Raw genomic sequence first — 19,091 nt, 5'->3', positions numbered from 1 at the left:
GGCAATTATTTAATGGTGAGTCACTGTTATTTGTCCAAATCAAATAAACACAACCACTGAGAATTCAATGACAAATTTTAATTAACGAGTCACTTTCTCCATATGTTTGACAATGTTCCAAGTCTGGGGAAAGGAGCAGATAATAAACTGGCATACTGTCACCATATAATAAATTGGACAATAAACTAGTCAATGTCGTGTTGGGTGTTCCGATGCACAAATGATCCAACATGGCTGTAGATGGTACAACTGTTTTATTGTCTTAAACAATAACAACTACTAACTGCTGGCTGAGGCTCGTGCTTCACCAGCTAACTTGTGGACCCAGCCCTATCACTATCTTGGTGAGGCACTCAGCACATGGTCTATGGCTGAGTGGCACGCTGTGAGCTCTGTGCTCGGAGCTCGAATGAGCGGGAACTGTGGTGTTCCCTGTTTTATAGTGCGTGTGCTCTCACTGGTGATTGGCTGCGATGTCGTGCGTGTGTTGGTTGGTCCATCTACCTGTCCATCAGTGTGTGTGTGATTGCACCATGATATGTTAATGTGGCTATCATGACATCCCCCCTTTTCACAAGGATATGTGCCTACATGCTAATAAATATAAGTGTGTAACTGAGTGCATCTGAGTATGTGTGTGCAATATTTACAACATGTACATGAGGCTAAACTATATATAGAGGAAGGTGTCAGGTGCAACAGAGCAACGAGGTTGTACCAATAACAAAACAAATTCAATCAGCAAACGACGAGAGAGAACTTCTGGAACGACAAGAAAGAAACACATTAACAGTACTGTAAAACAATTTAGTGAGTCCAATGTGCTAACAGGCTCATAAGTCAAGTCTATCAGGTGGACGACGAATTTGGGTTCACCGCCTCAAGGGTGGGTCAGGATCCACCGACTGAGGAATGGGCCTGGACACAGGCGAGAGGGGAATAGGCAGAGTGGCAGGAAGTTCAACGAAGTCGACATCAGGGACAACAGGAGGGCGTGGTACCGGTGCATGACCTTGTAGCGAGCGCGGAACCAGATGAAGAGCCCGCCGATTATGTCGGTGAATGGAGCAATCAGGCATGCAAACCAGGAACGAGCGGGGAGCCACGCAGCGGAGAACCTCGGCGGTTGCCGACCAGCCACCCTCCGGTAGGTGTATGCGGACGTTGTCTCCAGGCGCCAGGGCAGGAAGATCAGTTGCCCGAGCGTCATGTTCCACCTTCTGCTGAGCACGCTGTTGTTGCATCCTTCGCAGTACTGGAGCATGGTCGGGTTCAGGAACATGAATGGACGGCACAGTGGTCCTGAGGGTGCGACCCATCAACAGCTGGGCTGGCGAGAGGCCCGTGGACAGTGGGGCCGAGCGATTGGCCAGCAGGGCTAAACAGAAGTCAGATCCGGCATCAGCACCCTTGCAGAGGAGCCGCTTCACAATGTGGATGCCCTTTTCCGCGTTGCCATTCGACTGGGGATGCAAGGGACTGGACGTCACATGCGTGAAGTTGTATGAAGTGGCAAAGGAAGACCATTCTTGGCTCGCAAAGCAAGGCCCGTTGTCAGACATGACGGTGAGCGGAATTCCACGGCGAGCGAAGGTTTCTTTGCATACCCGGATGACAGCTGATGATGTCATGTCGTGCAGGCGTATGACCTCCGGATAATTTGAAAAATAGTCAATCAGAAAGATGTAGTCCCTGCCGAGCGCATGAAAGAGGTCCACGCCTACGTTCACCAAGGGGGACGTGACCAACTCATGGGGCTGAAGTGTCTCAGGGGGTTGCGCCGGCTGAAACCTTTGGCAGGTGGGGCAGTTGAGCACCATGTTGGTGATGTCGTCGCTGATGCCCGGCCAGTACACCGCCTCTTAGGCCCTCCGCCTGCACTTTTCAACTCAGAGATGGCCTTCGTGCAGTTGTTCGAGGACAAGCCGGTGCATGCTGTGATGCTGTGTGGGATCACAATCCGGTCCAACTTCAAGAGGACACCATCAATGACGGCCAAGTCGTCCCAGACATTGTAGAATTGTGGGCACTGCCCCTTGAGCCACCCTTCCGTTATATGGCGCATTACACGCTGTAGAAGGGGGTCAGCCGCAGTTTCACGGCGAATGTGGGCCAGACGTGCATCAGTGGACGGCAGATTGGCCGATGTGAAGGCTACTTGTGCGTCGACCTGACAAACTAACCCCTCCAATTCAGGCGTTGTGTTAACCGTCCTGGACAGAGCATCTGCGATGATGAAGTCCTTTCCCGGGGTGTAGACAAGTTGGAAGTCGTACCTCCGGAGCTTGAGCAGAATGCGCTGGAGGAGAGGGGTCATATTGTTGAGGTCCTTCTGAATGATGCCGACCAGGGGGCGATGGTTGGTCGCCACAGTGAACTGCGGAAGACCATACAAATAATCGTGAAATTTGTCGATGCCGGTCAACAAGCCTAGGCACTCCTTTTCAATCTGCGCATAGCGTTGTTCTGGGGGGGGGGGGGGGGGGTCATGGCCCGCGACGCATAGGCGACCAGGGCCCATGATGCGGTGTCGTCCCGTTCCAGGAGTACCGCCTCAATGCCGGACTGGCTGGCGTCAGTTGAGATCTTCGTTTCCCGTGTGGTATCGAAAAACGGCAGAACCGGGGCGGTGGTGAGCTTGACCTTGAGCTCCTCCCATTCACTCTGCTGTGCGGGCAGCCACTGGAATTCCGTTGTCTTTTTGACCAGGTGGCGAAGAGCCGTCGCGTGCGAGGCGAGGTGAGGAAGAAACTTCCCCAGGAAGTTGACCATCCCGAGAAAGCGCAGCACTGCCTTCTTGTCTGCCGGCTGCTGCATGGCTGCGATGGCTGCCACTTTGTCGGCATCCGGCCGCACCCCTGACCGGGAGATGTGGTCCCCAAAAAACTTTAGCTCAGTCTGGCCAAAAGAGCACTTGGCGCGGTTGAGGCGCAGGCCCTGATCTCGTATCCGTGCAAAGACACGCTGGAGACGACTGATGTGCTCCTGTGGTGTGGTGGACCAGATGATAACGTCATCTACATAGACACGTACCCCTTCGATGCCCTCCATCATCAGTTCCACGATGCGATGGAACACCTCGGAGGCCGAGATGATGCCGAAAGGCATCCTATTGTAGCAGTATCTGCCAAATGGAGTGTTGAAAGTGTACTGCTTCCTGCCAGACTGATCCAGTTGAATCTGCCAAAAACCCTATGAGACATCAAGCTTCGTGAATATTTTTGCCCGCGCCATTTCGCTCGTGATTTCATCTCGTTTGGGTATGGGGTAGTGTTCCCTCATAATGTTATTATTCAAATCTTTTGGGTCGATACAGATCCGGAGCTCGCCGGAGGGCTTCTTGACTCACACCATGGAGCTGACCCATGGCGTTGGCTCCATTACCCGGGAAAGCACTCCTTGGTCCTGCAGCTGCTGCTTGAGGCGGTCCTGGAGTGGTGCTGGGACTCTACGAGGTGCGTGAATGACCGGGGTGGCATCCGGTTTGAGCCGTATTCTGTACGTGTAGGGCAGTGTGCCCATGCCCTCGAAAACTTCCTGGTTGTACGCGAGGAGTGAGCGGAGCTGCGCCCGAAAGTCTGCATCCGGGAAGTCGGACGTGCCTTCTGGAGACAGAGTGTGTACCCGCTGAACAAGGTGGAGGACCTTGCACGCCTGTGCGCCTAACAGAGTGTCCTTCGATGATCCAACTATTTCAAAAGACAATGTGGCTTTATGTGAGTTGTGTGTAACCGCGAGCTGGCAGGACCCCGTGGCCGGGATGATGTTTCCGTTATAGTCAACCAGCTGACAGTGGGATGGCAGAATCGGTGGTTTAACCTTCAAGGTCTGGAAGGCTGACCATGTAAGGAGATTGGCGGAGGCACCAGTGTCCAGGCGGATCTGATCTGGGATCGGTTGACCATCAGGATGGCACACCACTCATCACCCGGATCAATGCTGTGCACTGGCAGCAGCTGGTGGTTCCGACTTGGGGACATCCGGTTCTTGTGGATTACCGCAACGCGGAAGGGTTCCCTGTCTTCGTTATCACTGGTCTGCATGTTGTCAGGATATGACTCAGTGTATGGAGGCTGAATAGCCTGCACGTCCCTGCAAGGCTGGCGGAATTGTTGAGAGTTCGCATGACAGCAGGCAGCGTAGTGGCCCATCCTGCCACAGCGGAGACATTGTCGCGCTTTGGCCGGACAATGCCGCTTTAAATGGGCGGAGCCACAGTTGCCGCACGTCGTGACGTCATGGTGTTCGTTGCGCCACCGCACATGCGTGGTGCGGTCCTGCATAGAGCGCGCCTGAGCGTCGCGTCCCTCTGCGTCAACGTCCCCTCTTTTGGCGCGTACAAGCGCGGGAGGCCTCGGAAAGCTCGCGAAATGGCCGCCCTCGTCCGGGCCGCGGGCCGGGAGGAACACGATCGACTGGACCCGCTCCACCTCGTAGGACCCCTGCCATGCCGTTTCGGCTGCCTGGATTTGGGAGTACCGGCTGGTCGCGTTCTCGTGGAGGACACAGGTCTCGATACCAGTCGCTAGGGTGAGGCGCTTAATTTTGAGGAGCTGCTGGCGCAGGGTGTCCGAGATAACCCCAAAAACTATCTGATCCCGTATCATGGAGTCGAAGGTGGCCTCATAGCCGCAGGACTGCGCGAGGATACGGAGTTGTGTCAAGTATGATTGAAAAGGCTCATCCTTACCCTGCAGGCGCTGCTGGAAGAGGTACCTCTCGAAGCTCTCAGTGACTTCCACGCTGAAGTGTTCCTCGAATTTTAGAAGCACCGTCTTGTATTTTGTCTTGTCCTCGCCTTCCGCGAATGCCAGGGAGTTGTAGATGTGGATGGCGTGTTGCCCCGCCGTGGAGAGGAGGAGGGCGATCTTCCTGGTGTCTGATGCATTCTCCCTATCTGTGGCTTCTAGGAAAAGCTGGAAGCGCAGTTTAAACAGGTTCCAGTTGACGCCAAGATTTCCAGCGATTCGGAGCAGCTGCGGCGGGCTGATGTTTCCATGGAGTAGGATGGCGGATTTCTGAAAGGGGGCAGGTAGGTCTCACAGTCGCTGGTTAGCTTCCAGTACTGGTATCATGTCATGTTGGGTGTTCCGATGCACAAATGATCCAACACGGCTGTAGATGGTACAACTCTGTTTTATTGTCTTGAACTATAACAACTACTAATTACTGGCTGAGGTTCGTGCTTCACCAGCTAACCTGTGGACCCAGCCCTATCACTATCTTGGTGAGGCACTCAGCACATGGTCTATGTCTGAGTGGCACACTGTGAGCTCTGTGCTCTGAGCTATCTCCTGGTAGAATGAGCGGGAACTGTGGTGTTCCCCGTTTTATAGTGCGTGTGCTCTCACTGGTGATTGGCTGCGATGTTGTGTGTGTGTTGGTTGGTCCAACTACCTGTCCATCAGTGTGTGTGTGATTGCACCATGATATGCTGATGTGGATATCATGACAGTCAATAGTAAACTTTTCATCACACCGAGATGTTTCATACCCAGGGCCACAGAAACAGCCATATCTACAAGGCCGACATTCACTGTAAAATGGGAAGTAAAAGGAGGAAACCGAACAACGGTAAAGAAAAAGCCAAAATTGACAAAAAAAAACACAAGTGCAGTACACAAAATAGAAATCCTGTATTCCTTTTGGGAGAGAATACTTGCTATCAGACCTCATTAGTGAGCTGTTTAATACATCTGCTTTGTTTCTGAAAGAAAGTTGCAAGCTGATTACCGTGAGACCCTAGCTGTCAAACAACCACTTGGTGAAAAATAACTTGAAAAAGAAACAAACATTTCATACAGTCATTAAAAAAAAAACAAGGAATGGTCTTCAATGACTGCAAAAATGCTTTTATCAGCCAGAGATCAGTATTCATAGTTAAATCAACAGTAAACATTTCAATTAGTAGCTACAGTAAAAGTCAGGATTTGACTGGAATCACTATCAATCCATAACGTCCTATATTCCAACTGCATTATTCTGCCTAAAACAATCTATCATATAGTTGCAATCTATTTCTAGGAGCAGTGGAAATCCTTTTTTTAAAAAGACAGGAATTTCAAACCAAAATGCATATATTTTAAATGTGCTCCATGGCTAAAGCCAAGTAGCGATGAGGAAACCTCATTTGGTCAATGATAAAGTGTTGCAAAATATTCAATGGTAGTAATTTATTTATCTGCTTGTTTACAACCAGAACAGCGGCACACTGGTTCTGTTTGCAGATAGAACATTAAGCAGTCCACCACAAGTTTACAATAAAACTAAAATGAAAAATAATTGAAGCAACAAACTATTTAATTTGACATATGACCATCAGCAACAGCAAGGGCCTCTACAAATACCAGCTTCACAGGGCTAATGTCACTTTCGATATATAAAACAATAATTTCCAGCAATAATTCCTCCTCCTGTACCAGGAATGACAGCTGCATGTTTAATGGGAAAATGGAGCTTAACAAGCAAGAGGTCATTTAGGAATAATAATTGTTGGTAAATGCTTCTCTGGACAGCAGATTTATTATTTTTCCAGATCTTGGTACCATTCCGATCGCAGTTGTGTGGGTGCACATGTCCATGCCAAGTGCAGAATTAAGCTTATTATCTTAAAAATGTGTCAAGTGATCGATTCCTGTCAGTAATATAGATTACAAACATTTCTGCAAAAGAAACATTTCCTTCAAATTTCAAGGATGTGCATTATGAACTCTTCAAAATTATTGCTCAACTGTAATTAAAATAATCCTCACGTATCCTTATTCTTTACAGTTCTCAGTCTGTTTCGTTCAAAAGAAATCAAATAAATCTGGAGGAGTGCAAGACATTTAATAAGCTACTGATAATCCAAACGTGCAAAAGTAAAATCATTTAACACAATTATGGCTTTAAGATGATGAAACATTGGTACATGGAAGCACTCAACTGGCAATGAAACAATGGAATCTTGGAAACAAATGCTCTTCTTTGATACAGAGGAAACAATTGGTATTACAGCATGCTCAATCTCAACAGATAGCTGAAGTCTAATGAAAGCACGTCATCATCAGGACAGGACAAATTAGAACCAAGACCGCTGTCCATTTGTACCAAGCCTAATGTACCAGATTCTAGTGAATAGCTTCAGATATTAACTTGCATTTACATTACAGTTCTCTGGCTGAGGGATACAAGACAAGCAACCTATTTTTGACCTCTAATTATATAGCAGTAGGTTTAAGAGCAGGCTTGACTAGCCAAACCTCAAATTTTCCCCAGGAGTAAGTAGCATATTACTATACCGCAATATATGTACCCCTATAAACTTCGATCAAAATCAACATGTACTGGAGGAAATAACAGGCACACTTGCACAATGGAAGTGCAGACAAAACTATTTTCCAAGGGAACTTAAAATTGAAAGTATTATTTCCAGACATGTGTTATCTTATAAAGGCAATTAATAGCAATACAAAATGCACCTATTTGCCTTCACAGTACTACTATGCATCACGCGTGGTGCATATTGAATTTTTTTATTTAATCGCATTTTATTCAAACTTGTATCAAAGTAGGTTACGGCAAATAAACACCCCGGGAAACATTCTTCCCAACAATCAACTACAGTTTGTACAGATTTTCCTCCTTTTTCACCCATCCCCCCCCCCCCCCCCCCCCCCTCCCCATCACCGACTCCCCCACCCCCTGCAACGAACAGATCCTCAAACACGGTCACAAACATCCCCCACCTTTTCTCAAACTCGCCTGCTGAGCCCCTGGACTCATACTTTATCTTCTCTAACCGCAGGAAGTCGTACAGGTCACCCAACCATGCTGCTACCCCCGGTGGCGATGCCGACCGCCACTCCAGCAAAATTTGTCGCCGTGCAATCAGAGAGGCGAAGGCCACGACATCGGCCTTCCTCCTCTCCATGAGCTCCGGCTTCTCTGAAACCCCAAATATCGCCACCAAAGGGTCCGGGTCCACCTCCTCCTCCACTGTCCTGGCTAAGACCGCGAACATTCCCGCCCAGAATCTTCCCAATTTTTCACAATCCCAAAACATGTGCGCATGATTCGCTGGCCCCTGCCCACACCTCTCACACTCATCTGCTACCCCCTGAAAGAACCCACATTCTGGCCCGAGTCATAGCCTGTGCACCACCTTAAACTGTATCAGGCTCATCCTTGCACAAGAGGAGGTCCCGTTTACCCTTCGCAGTGCCTCACTCCATACTCCCCAATTGATCTCCATTCCCAACTCCGCTTCCCATTTCTCCTTCATCTTCACCACCCGCTCGCCTCCCTGCTCCCCGAGCCACTCATATATTTCCCCAATTCTTCCCTCCCCTTCCACATCCAGAAGCAGCAGTCGCTCCAGCAGGGTGTATCCCGGCAATCTAGGGAACCCCTTCCAGACCTTTCGTGCAAAGTCCCTAACCTGTAGATACCTGAACTCACTACCCGTCGGCTCTACCCTCCCCCTTAGCTCCTCCAGACTGGCGAACCCTTCCTCCAAATACAAATCCCTCACCTTGACCAGCCCCACTTCCCTTTACCTCCTGTAAACCGGGTGGAGTTACCATCCCCCCGCCCCGCCCCCCCGGCTTAAACCCATGATTCTCGCACAGCGGCGTTAGCACCGACATCCCTTCCACCCTAAAATGCCTCCTCAGCTGATTCCATATCTTCACCGTGGACTGCACCACTGGGCTCCCTGAATACCTACGCGGAGCCATTGGCAATGCTGCCGTCACCATAGCCCTCAAACTAGACCCCTCACAAGATTCCTCCTCCATCCTAACCCAGTCTACCCCTTCTCCTTCCCACCACCGCCGCACCTTGTCCACATTCGCCGTCCAATAATAATGAAGCAGGTTTGGCAACGCCAACCCCCCTGCTGCCTCTGTAGCAGGGTCCTCCCCACCCTCGGCACCTTCCCCGCCCATACAAAATCAGAGCTGATTCTGTCCACTTTCCGAAAAAAGGCCTTTGGTATAAAGATCGGGAGAGCCTGAAAGATAAACAAGAACCGCGGCAGAATATTCATTTTCACCACTTGGACCTTCCCCGCCAACGTTAAGTGCAGTGTATCCCACCTCTTAAGGTTCTCCCTGGCCTCCTCCACCAGCTTTGTTAAGTTCCACTTATGGAGCCCCGTCCATTCCCTCGCTACCTGAATCCCCCAAGTACCAAAACCTATCCCTCGCTATCGTAAATGGCATCTCCCCTAAATTAGCCCGCTGTGCCAGCTCATTCACCGGGGCTACCTCGTTTTTCCCTACATTCAGCTTGTATCCCAAGAACCCGCCAAACCTCTCCAACAGGCCCATAATCCTTCCCATACTCTCCAACGGATCCGAAACACACAGCAAGAGGTCATCGGCTCCCTCTGTCCCCTCATTATTCCCTGCCACTCTGCCAACCCCCTGAGAGCCATCGCCAATGGCTCTATGGCCAGCGCAAACAGCAGCGACGATAGCGGGCACCCCTGCCTCGTACCCCTGTGTAAGTTAAAGCTTCATGAGCTCATATCATTCGTCCACTCCCTCGCTCTTGGCGCCACATACAGCAGCCGCACCCATGCCACAAATCTCGGCCCAAACCCAAACCTTCCCAAAACTTCGAACAAGTACCGCCACTCCACCCGGTCAAATGCTTTCTCTGCGTCCATGGACACCACCACCTCTCTACGTCCATGGACACCACCACCTCCGGTACCAGAGTTCTCGACGGATTCATCACCACATTCAACAGCCGTATTATATTACTCGCGAGCTGCCTGCCCTTCACGAAGCCTGTTTGATCTTCTGTAACCACCCCCGGGACACAGTCCTCCATCTTCCCCGCCAACAACTTAGCCAATACTTTCACATCCGTGTTCAATAGTGATATGGGTCTATACGGCCCACATTCCACCGGATCCATCACTTTTTTGGGCATTAGTGTGATTACCGCCTGCTTCATCGTCTCCGGCAACTCCCCCTTCTCTAGTGCTTCATTAAACGCCCCCAACAGATGTGGTGCCAGGTCCGCTGCAAATTCCTTATAAAATTCGGCCAGGTACCCATCCAGCCCAGGGGCCTTCCCTGACTTCATACCCCTGATGCTATCCAGCACCTCCCTCAGCCCCAGGGGGTCCTCCAACGCCTGCCTCTTTGCTTCCTCCACCTGGGGAAATTCCAGCTCATCCATAAACCGCCCCATGTCCCCCATCTCTCCTCCTGTGTCTGCCTCATAAAGTCCCTGGTAATACTCTCTAAATGCCTCATTTATCTTCCCTGGCTCTGAAACCACATCTCCAGCCCGGATCTTCAATATTTCCCTGGACGCAGCCTGCCTCCGCAGCTGGTGCGCCAGCATGCGGCTCGCCTTCTTCCCATACTCGTACAGCACCCCTCTTGCCCTACGCAGTTGCCCTACCGCCCTCCCCGGTGTCAGCCTATCAAATTGCCCCTGCAACTTTTTCCTCCTCGCCAATCCCTCCACGGTGGGTACCCTCAAATATTCCCTGTCCATCTCCACTATCTCGTTCACTAGACGGTCATGTTCCGCCCTCCTTTCCTTAATCACACAAACCGTAAATGAGATAATTTCTCCCCGGACCACTGCCTTCAGTGCTTCCCAAAAAATGCCCACCGTCACCTCCCCATTCTGATTGAACTCCACATAATCCCTAATCGCCAACTGCACCTGATCACAAAAATCTCCATCCGCCAACAACCCCGAGTCAAACCTCCACCCCGGACTCTGTTCTCGTCCCATACTGAACGGAATATCCAGCCAGTGGGGTGCATGGTCCTAGATAACTATCCCCACATACTCTGCCCCCTCCACCCCAACCAAAATCTCCCGACTCACTACAAAGTAATCAATCCTCGAATACACCTTATAGACGTGTGAAAAGAAGGAATACTCCCTTCCCCCTGGGTTCTGAAAGCGCCATGGATCCACCATACCCATCCTCTCCATAAATCCCCCCAGCCCCTTGCCATTCGTACCCTACCCACCGACCTGGGGCTCGATCCATCCACCCACAGCTCCAGGGCACAGTTAAAATCTCCTCCCATGATCAACTGGTGCGTGGCCAAATACGGGATTGCTGCCAGCAACCCCCTCATAAAACCCACATCATCCCAATTTAGGGCATACTCATTTACCAACACTACCGGTGCCCCTTCCAATACCCGACTCACAATCACATACCTCCCACCTGGATCCCACACCTCCTTCACACTCACAAATCCCATTTTTTTGCTCATTAAAATCGCCACACCCCTCGATTTCGAATAAAACCCCCGAGTGAAAAACCTCCCCAACCCACCCCTTCCTTAACCTAACCTGGTCCTTCACACGAAGGTGTCTCTCCTGCAAAAAGACCACCCCCGCTTTCAAGCTCCTGAGGTGCGTGAACAGCCACGACCTTTTAACCGGCCCATTCAATCCCCGGACGTTCCGCGTCACCAACCTTACCGGAGGCTTGCACCTCCAATCCCCGCTACCGTCCGTCATCTTCCCCACTTAACTCCTGCCCCTTTAATTCCACTCTGTACCTAGCCCATCCCAGATGGCCCCTTTCTTCGCCCTTGACCATGTCATCTCTCACCTCCTGCCGCGACGCAGAACCCCCCCCCCCCCACTTTTCCCCTTCCCCTTCTTCCCCCTCCATTTCCCCTTTCCCCCCGGCTACCCCTCTTGGTCTTCTCCCCCACCACCTCACTTCCGTTCACCAGCATAACCTGCTGGCGCGGCTGCCCCTGCCCAAAGGCACATCCTAATAACCTCCCCCTCCCACTCTCCTCCTCCTCCTCCTCCCTCCCTCCCTCCCCACCCCCCCCCCCCCCCACCCCCACACCCAGCTCCAAGAAGAAGGCCTCCTGCTGGCCTTACCCTCCCTCACCCAAGCAAGGACTTCTCCTGAACTCCAGGTTGCCTTCTCCAAAAGCAAACAAACAGATGTTATACACAAACAGTCCCATAAAACAGGAGGGGGGGGATGGGAACATCCATCCCCATATAAACGTTTCACCCCTACAACTCCTTACAATCTCAACATGGAACAGAACCACCCCCCCACAAGAAAAAGGCGAAAATCCCCCAATCCCTATACCCACTTCAAACATGCTCCCGACCATTACATAGTGCAAGCACCCCGGTTCCCAAGCATTGTCCGCTCAGTTCTCCCCCAGTTTATGCTCCTTAATGAAGTCTTCAGCCACTTCTGGCACCTCGAAATAATACTCCCGGCCTCCGAGCGTCACCCAAATTTTTGCCGGGTAGAGCACCCCAAACTTCACCTGCCACCGTTACAGCACTGCCTTGGCCTTGTTGAAACCTGCCCGCCGTTTTGCCAACTCGGCTCCGATGTCCTGATAAATCCAGACGTTATTTCCCTCCCAGTCGCAGTTACGCCTCTCCCTGGCCCACCGTAGAATTTTCTCTTTCTCCACAAATTTATGGAGTCTCACGATCACCGCCTGCGGCGGCTCCCCAGCTCGATGCTTCTGCCTCAGAGACCTATGCGCTCGGTCCACTTCAGGTGCCTTATCCAGCACCTCTTCTGCCACCAGTCCTGCCAGCATCTTTGAGACGTACCTCGTGGCACTCACACCTTCCACTCCTTCAGGCAGGTCCACTATTCGCAGGTTCTGTCTTCTCGAGATATTCTCCTGCTCCTCAACCTTTGCCCTCAATGTTTTACAAAGGTCACCTAGGCACCCCACCTCCAGAGCCCCACCTCCACCACACGATCGCTGTGGTCCGAGATCACTCCTTCGATCTCCAAAATCTGCGACCCCTACACACCTCCATCCGCTCCGAAGTACTCTTCAGGGGTGCCCAGCTTCTGCAATGGCCTTTGCATGATCCTCACGCATTTCTTTTCTCTGCTTATGGAATTCCTCCTTGATAAAAGTCATCAGTTCCTGTATCTGGGGCCTTACAGCTTGCCCCTCCCCCACCTGCATGCTGGAAGAGGCACCAGACTGTTTCAACTTTCCAGCCAAATCTCTCACTGCTTTCTGCCGGGTCTGGCGATCAGAAGACATGCCATTCCAGGGGTAAACTACTCCTCTAACATTCACCTACGCCTTTTCATCAAAATTCCACCCGGATCTGCGTGCAAAGAGCCCTTTTCTGTGACGTTAAGCAGGAACAGCCCTGTATGTGACCACTCACTCCATGGTCACAACCGGAAGTCGGGCATATTGAATTTGGCGAGAAGTGTACTAAATAAATCCTTCTTTATTTTATAACAAATGCAACCAAGTTCAGCATTAATAGTGGAAAGTGAATGAGATGATACTAATTAAAAAGAAAAAAACGCAAATCAAGAGATGCTATTTGTCCCGCCTCTGACAGCAGAAAATATAAATGCTATTCCAATAAGGTAGAAACCATTTGCAAAGCAGAAATGAACTTCTGTCTGAAAAGCAAAGACAGAGAATGCTGGAATAAAACACCAGGTCTGCCAGCATTCCCAGGGCTTGAAAACAGGGCTGACGTTTTGAGCCTGTATGACTCTTCAGGGTTAGAGTGGGGCAGAAATATGTTGGATTATCTACGGTATAAGAGGGGGTGGAACAGCTGGATTAGAGTGGAAGATCAGTAATTAGTGGGAACTATGAGAGATAATAATAATCTTCATTGTGTCACAAGTAGGGTTACATTAACGCTGCAATGAAGTTACTGTGAAAATTCCCTCGTTGCCACACTCCAGCACCTGTTTGGGTACATTGAGGGATAATTCAGAATGTCCAATTCACTTAACAAGCATCTCTTTCGGGACTTGTGGGAGGAAACCGGAGCACCCGGAGACACGGGGAGAACGTGCAGACTCTGCACAGATAGTGACCCAAGCCGGGAATCAAACCCGGGTGCCTGGAGCTGTGAAGCAACACTGTGCTGCCATGCCGCCCAGATTGCATCAAAGGTGTAACAAAACAGAAGAACAAGTAACAGGTGAACCGGTTTGTGGGGGGGGTAGCATTGGGACCAAAAAAATTTAAAACATGTAAGACAGAGGAGAACAGTCACAGTCTAAATTTATTGAACTTAAATGTTGAGTCGAGTCCTGAGGACTGCAAGGGCCTAATTGGAAGATGAAGTGCTGCTTCTCCAGTTTGCATTGGGCTTCACTGGAGTATTGCAGCAGGCCCAAACCAAGCAGAGGTACGTGGGCATGAAAGCAAGATACTGAATTGAAATGGCAAGCGACAGGAAGGTTAGAGTCATGCTCGAGAGCTGAGCAAAGGTGTTCCGCAAAGCAGTCACCCAATCTGTGCTTATTCTCCCCAGTGTAGAGACAATCATATTGGGAGCAGTCAATACAATAGGCCAAATTGATGGAGGTGCAAGTGAAATGTTGCTTCACCTTAAAAGGAGTGCTTGGAGCCTTGAACAGTGAGGAGGGAGGATGTCTACATGGACTTCAGTAAGGCCTTTGACAAAGGTCGCTCATGGCAGGCTGGTACAGAAAGTGAAGTTGCACGGGATTGGAGGTGAGCTAGCAAGATGGATACAGAACTGGCTCGGTCATAGAAGACAGAGGGTAGCAGTGGAAGGGTGCATTTCTGAATGGACGGCTGTGATTAGTGGCGTTCCTAAGGGATCAGTACTGCAATCTTTGCTGTTTGTAATATATATATATACACTATATATATATATAATAAATGATTTGGAGGACAATTTGTAAATGATTTGTAAATTTGCGGACGACAAAGGTTGGTGGAATTGCAGACAGTGATATCTAGCACAGTGGGCTAAACAGCTGGCTTGTAATGCAGAACAAGGCCAGCAGCGCAGGTTCAATTCCCGTACTGGCCTCCCCAAATATGCGCCGGAATGTGGCGACGTGGGGTTTTTCACAGTAACTTCATTGAAGCCTACTTGTGACAATGAGTGATTATATTATATATTATTATTAGATATTATGATGACTGTCAGAGGATCCAGCAGGATAAAGATCGATGGAGACTTGGGCAGAAAGATGGCAGGTGGGGGTTTAAACAGGACAAATGCGAGGTAATGCATTTTGGAAGGTCCAATACAAATGAGAAATATACAGTAAACAGCAGAACCCTTATGAGTATCCATAGGCAGAGGGATCTGGGTGCACAAGTACATAGGTCACCGAAAGTGGCAACGGAGGTGGAGAAGGTAGTCAAGAAGGCATATGGCATGCTTGCCTTCGTTGGCTGGGGCAGTGAGTTTAAAAATTGGCAAGTCATGTTGCAGCTTTATAGAATCTTAGTTAGGCCGCACTTGGAATATAGTATTCAATTCTGGTTGCCACACTACCAGAAAGATATGGAGGCTTTCGAGAGGGTACAGAAAAGATTTACCAGGATTTTGTCTGGCATGGAAGGCATTAGCTATGAGGAGAGGTTGGAGAAACTTGGGTTTGTTCTCACTGGAACAACATAGGTTGAGGGGCAACCTGATAGAAGTCTACACGGGGCATGGACAGAGTCAGAAGCTTTTTCCCAGGGTTTAAGGTGTGAGGGGCAAGGTTTAAAGGAGATGTACAAGGCAAGTGTTTTTACACAGAGGGTGGTGGAAACCTGGAACACGCTGCAGGGGGATGTAGTGGAAGCAGATATGATAATTGACTTTTAAGTGGCGTCTTAACAAACACGAATAGGATGGGAACAGAGCGATATAGTCCCCGGACGGGTAGGGGGTTTTAGTTCAGATGGGCAGCATGGTAGGTGCAGGCTTGGAGGGCCAAAGGGCCTGTTCCTGTGCTGTAATTTTCTTTGTCCTTTTCTTTGTAAACGGATAGGTGTTGCAGCTCCTGCAATGCATAGGAAGTTGAGAAGCTGGGCATGATGGGAGGAGTAGACCAGGGTGTCATGGAGGGAGAGGGTGACCACAATTGAGGCGGAGGGGAGGGGGTTGGCAGAGATGGTGGAGGATCGTCCAAAGAACTTCTGTCTTTGTCTTGAAGCAAGGAGTTAGGAAGCATACACGTGGGTGGACAAAGGTCAAGGAACATACCTATACCTGCTTTGCTGCCTCAGATGGGTGTTAAAACTTCACACTCAGAATTATTGTGCTGTATGGCTCACACCATTTCATACTGTCAGTGTCAGAGTAGTAACAAAAAACATAGCTCTATAATTGTCACCTTATATCATTACTAGCACATCGCAGTGAGAGCTATTGGACTGGGTGGTGTTTAAGCCAACTTGAAAAATAAAATGCTTTATCACAAAATGTCTCCAATTAAAGCTGAATTCTGAAGATGTGCAGGGGAGGTGGATTGCCCACCCTTAATTGGAAAAAATTTAAATGTAAAAAAAATGATCAAGACATATTTACTAACAACCCAAAGAAGTAAAGCAAAAATAAATTTCATTAAGTTTGTTAAATTGACTTTCCATCCATTTCACTTATCTGTAAATTTATGAATTTCAAAGTTTACAATAAACCATGAAATTTGACAAGTCAAGTTACTGAAGAATGTTTCAATTGCATGAAAGTACACTCTGAAGATTTTGAGGGTTGAACACATTTGACATGTTTTGCAAAATTAGATAAATTCCCATCATAGTTTTATCTTAAAAATGCATTAAAACTAAACATTAAACTGTACAACATATTAGCAACAGCTATAAATATGGTTCATACAGTTTTGTAGAAAACTTAAGATTGAAGAAACCGCAATCATGGGCAGTCTTCTAATATAAACAGCTTATTGGAGAATGAACACAAATGGCGAATGTAGAAAAAAAATCAAGGGTGGTCAGAAAATGAAATTCTCTGACATGTCATTTTGATGCAGAATGCTTAATTTTTTTTAAAACAGGATTTGGCTATTTCATGGGGGGGGGGGGGGGGGGGGGCAAGAAGAGGAATCTTAAAAGGGGATGTTGAAAGTAATATTTGGCCAACTGGTTAATATGGAAGTGGCCCAAGTTGTGAACTTTTGTTTTCCAGCCAAACATGACTGTCTTTTCCAGGGAAGAGCTGCACAGTTTATTCATCATTTTGACATCGCTAAAACATCGAACCAGTCAAAAGTTGCACGCGGATGTTACAAGCCGATTTCAAATCAAAAGTCAAGAGGTATCTGGCTAGGGATGAGCAAAGAGAACTGGCCGATCAAGTCGCACAAACTACAAAGCACCTGTCAAGAATTACTTGCGCCAAGGTTTCAATTCACTCCGTGCAGTCTGAATGGCACTTAACAAAATGAGCAATGGTAAAGAGCGGTGGGGCCGTGAAGCTGGCAAAACATTTCCGTGTGGGCGCACCAACCAGATGCTGCCTGCCCCTCTCCTTCACTTTGCCCAGCCTCAGCGTTGGGTGCCAGAAATGATCATCAGAAATTGGGGGAGGGAAGAGCGGGTGACAAGCCTACGATCGCAAAAGACAACAAATGGCACACAGCAAGAAGATCAACAAGGGGAACGAAGGTGCAGGGGAGGAGGAGTAGCAGCAGCGGCGGCGGATTGAGGCTGTCCCGGAGTCAGTGAGCGCTTGCACGAACCTTCCGGGAACCTTGGCGTTCCGCTTCCAGAACTGCCTCCTGCCATCGCTCGCCATCGCCTCCCCTTCCCTTCCCCCTGGCAGGGCCGGCCGCTTTACAACCACTTCGACCCCGAGAGGGTGGCCGAATTTTTAATAAAACACATTAAAATTATTTTAAACGGTGGGGGGGTGGAGAGAGATGGGGAGGGGGACGGGTCCCCGCCGGAAAGGTTAAAATTTGAAATAAATTCTGTAAACTCTACAGTGAGCCGCCATATTGGCGTCCGCACACGACGCCGCCTTCCGATTGGCCGGGGCCGGCCCCGCACCCGGCCGTCCAATGGGCCGCCGCGATGTTGGGGACTGGGGGACGTCTCCTTGGCGACACCACCGGCTGAGTGACAGGACGGAGTTCAGGCAGGTGTCCGCCCGGGAGCCCATCGATCCCGCCAGCTCGATCACAACAACACTGAATTATATTTAAATACAAGATGGAGAGATTAGATTGCTCGCCACTATCAATGTTGACAGATCATTGCCTTATTTGCTTTTCTTCCTTGATCTACACTGGACAGGCTTGTTCAGTGCTGCCAGTACAGCCCGGCCAACTCCAGGCACGATTTAAGCATTTAAAATAAACGACCCAAACTTTTAAATTAATTTTAATTCAAATGGGTAATCTGACTGATGCACGATCAATGACCACTAAAGCAAGGTTGCAGTCCAATTGAAGGCTTTAATAAGCTAGATGTTTCCCCCAGCAGCTCAGGTACAATATGAAGGCTGCTGGGGCGGCACGGGCTCTTATACCCCGCCTAGCAGGGTGGAGCTACCATGCATCTTAACCAATAGAAAGCATACAGTTTCCACCAATGGTGCTCCAGCATACCAGGTACCGTAATATCTCTATTACCACACTGACAAACTCGAGCCACTTCTAAAAGTTCTATCGTGCTCTTCTGGGGCACAGTGTCACTGAACATAATCCTCTAGGGCTTGGACAAAGAGCCATCCAGACTCGAAACATTAGGTCCCTTCTCTCTCCACAGAGACTGTCAGACCTGCTGAGGTTATCCAGCATTTTCTGTTCTTGTTTCAGATTCCAACATCCGCAGTAATTTGCTTTTATTTTACTCTATGCGCACGTCACCCAAGCTTCATTGTGGTAAGCGCCATGGAAGTAGAACCCACGCTTCTCGTCAGCTGTCAGCCTGTGGTTACCCGGTCTGTCGTCACATAGTTGTTACACTGAGTGTTCCTGGATCTCTTGCTGAACTCCGCTTCTCAGATTTTAAATCAGCTCAATGTGAATAACTCGTGATGTGTCAAGCGGCCCTTTATTCTGCACACTGTATCCTACCTCTAATATAATGAAGATTTTTAATGTGTCTGTATGTACTAACAATTGGAAGTGCCTGTTTTGTTTTCAGTAAGGGTTCAATAAAATGTGTGGACAAATCCCTGAGTAGACACCAATTTTTATGTTTTCCTTTCAAGGGAATAAATGGTCCTGATGAGGGATATCCACTCAAAATGTTAACTCCTGTTTCTCTGGGCAGAGGGATTTGGGTGTCTTTGTTCATGAATTGCAGAAAGTCGGTATGCAGAGCATGTAGAGCATGTAATTAAGAAGGCAAATG

General features: G+C 49.2%; 1 protein-coding gene across 6 annotated transcripts in view; it reads right to left on the bottom strand.

Moving 5' to 3' along the window:
• The window catches only part of LOC140393829 (TBC1 domain family member 22B-like), a 475,263-nt gene extending 457,510 nt beyond the window's left edge, over positions 1–17,753 (bottom strand). For all 6 annotated transcript variants that reach the window (XM_072480324.1, XM_072480328.1, XM_072480329.1 and 3 more), the window contains exon 1: positions 17,471–17,753. In XM_072480324.1, the coding sequence (XP_072336425.1) occupies positions 17,471–17,526 (56 nt within the window). In that variant the 5' untranslated portion in view covers positions 17,527–17,753. The remainder of the gene's footprint in view (positions 1–17,470) is intronic.
• Positions 17,754–19,091: the final 1,338 nt, after the last annotated feature.

Source organism: Scyliorhinus torazame, chromosome 17 (genome assembly GCF_047496885.1).
Source record: "Scyliorhinus torazame isolate Kashiwa2021f chromosome 17, sScyTor2.1, whole genome shotgun sequence".
Classification (NCBI taxonomy): Eukaryota; Metazoa; Chordata; class Chondrichthyes; order Carcharhiniformes; family Scyliorhinidae; genus Scyliorhinus; species Scyliorhinus torazame.
Note: the sequence above shows the minus strand (reverse complement) of the source record. Positions and strands in the feature narration are given on the sequence as shown.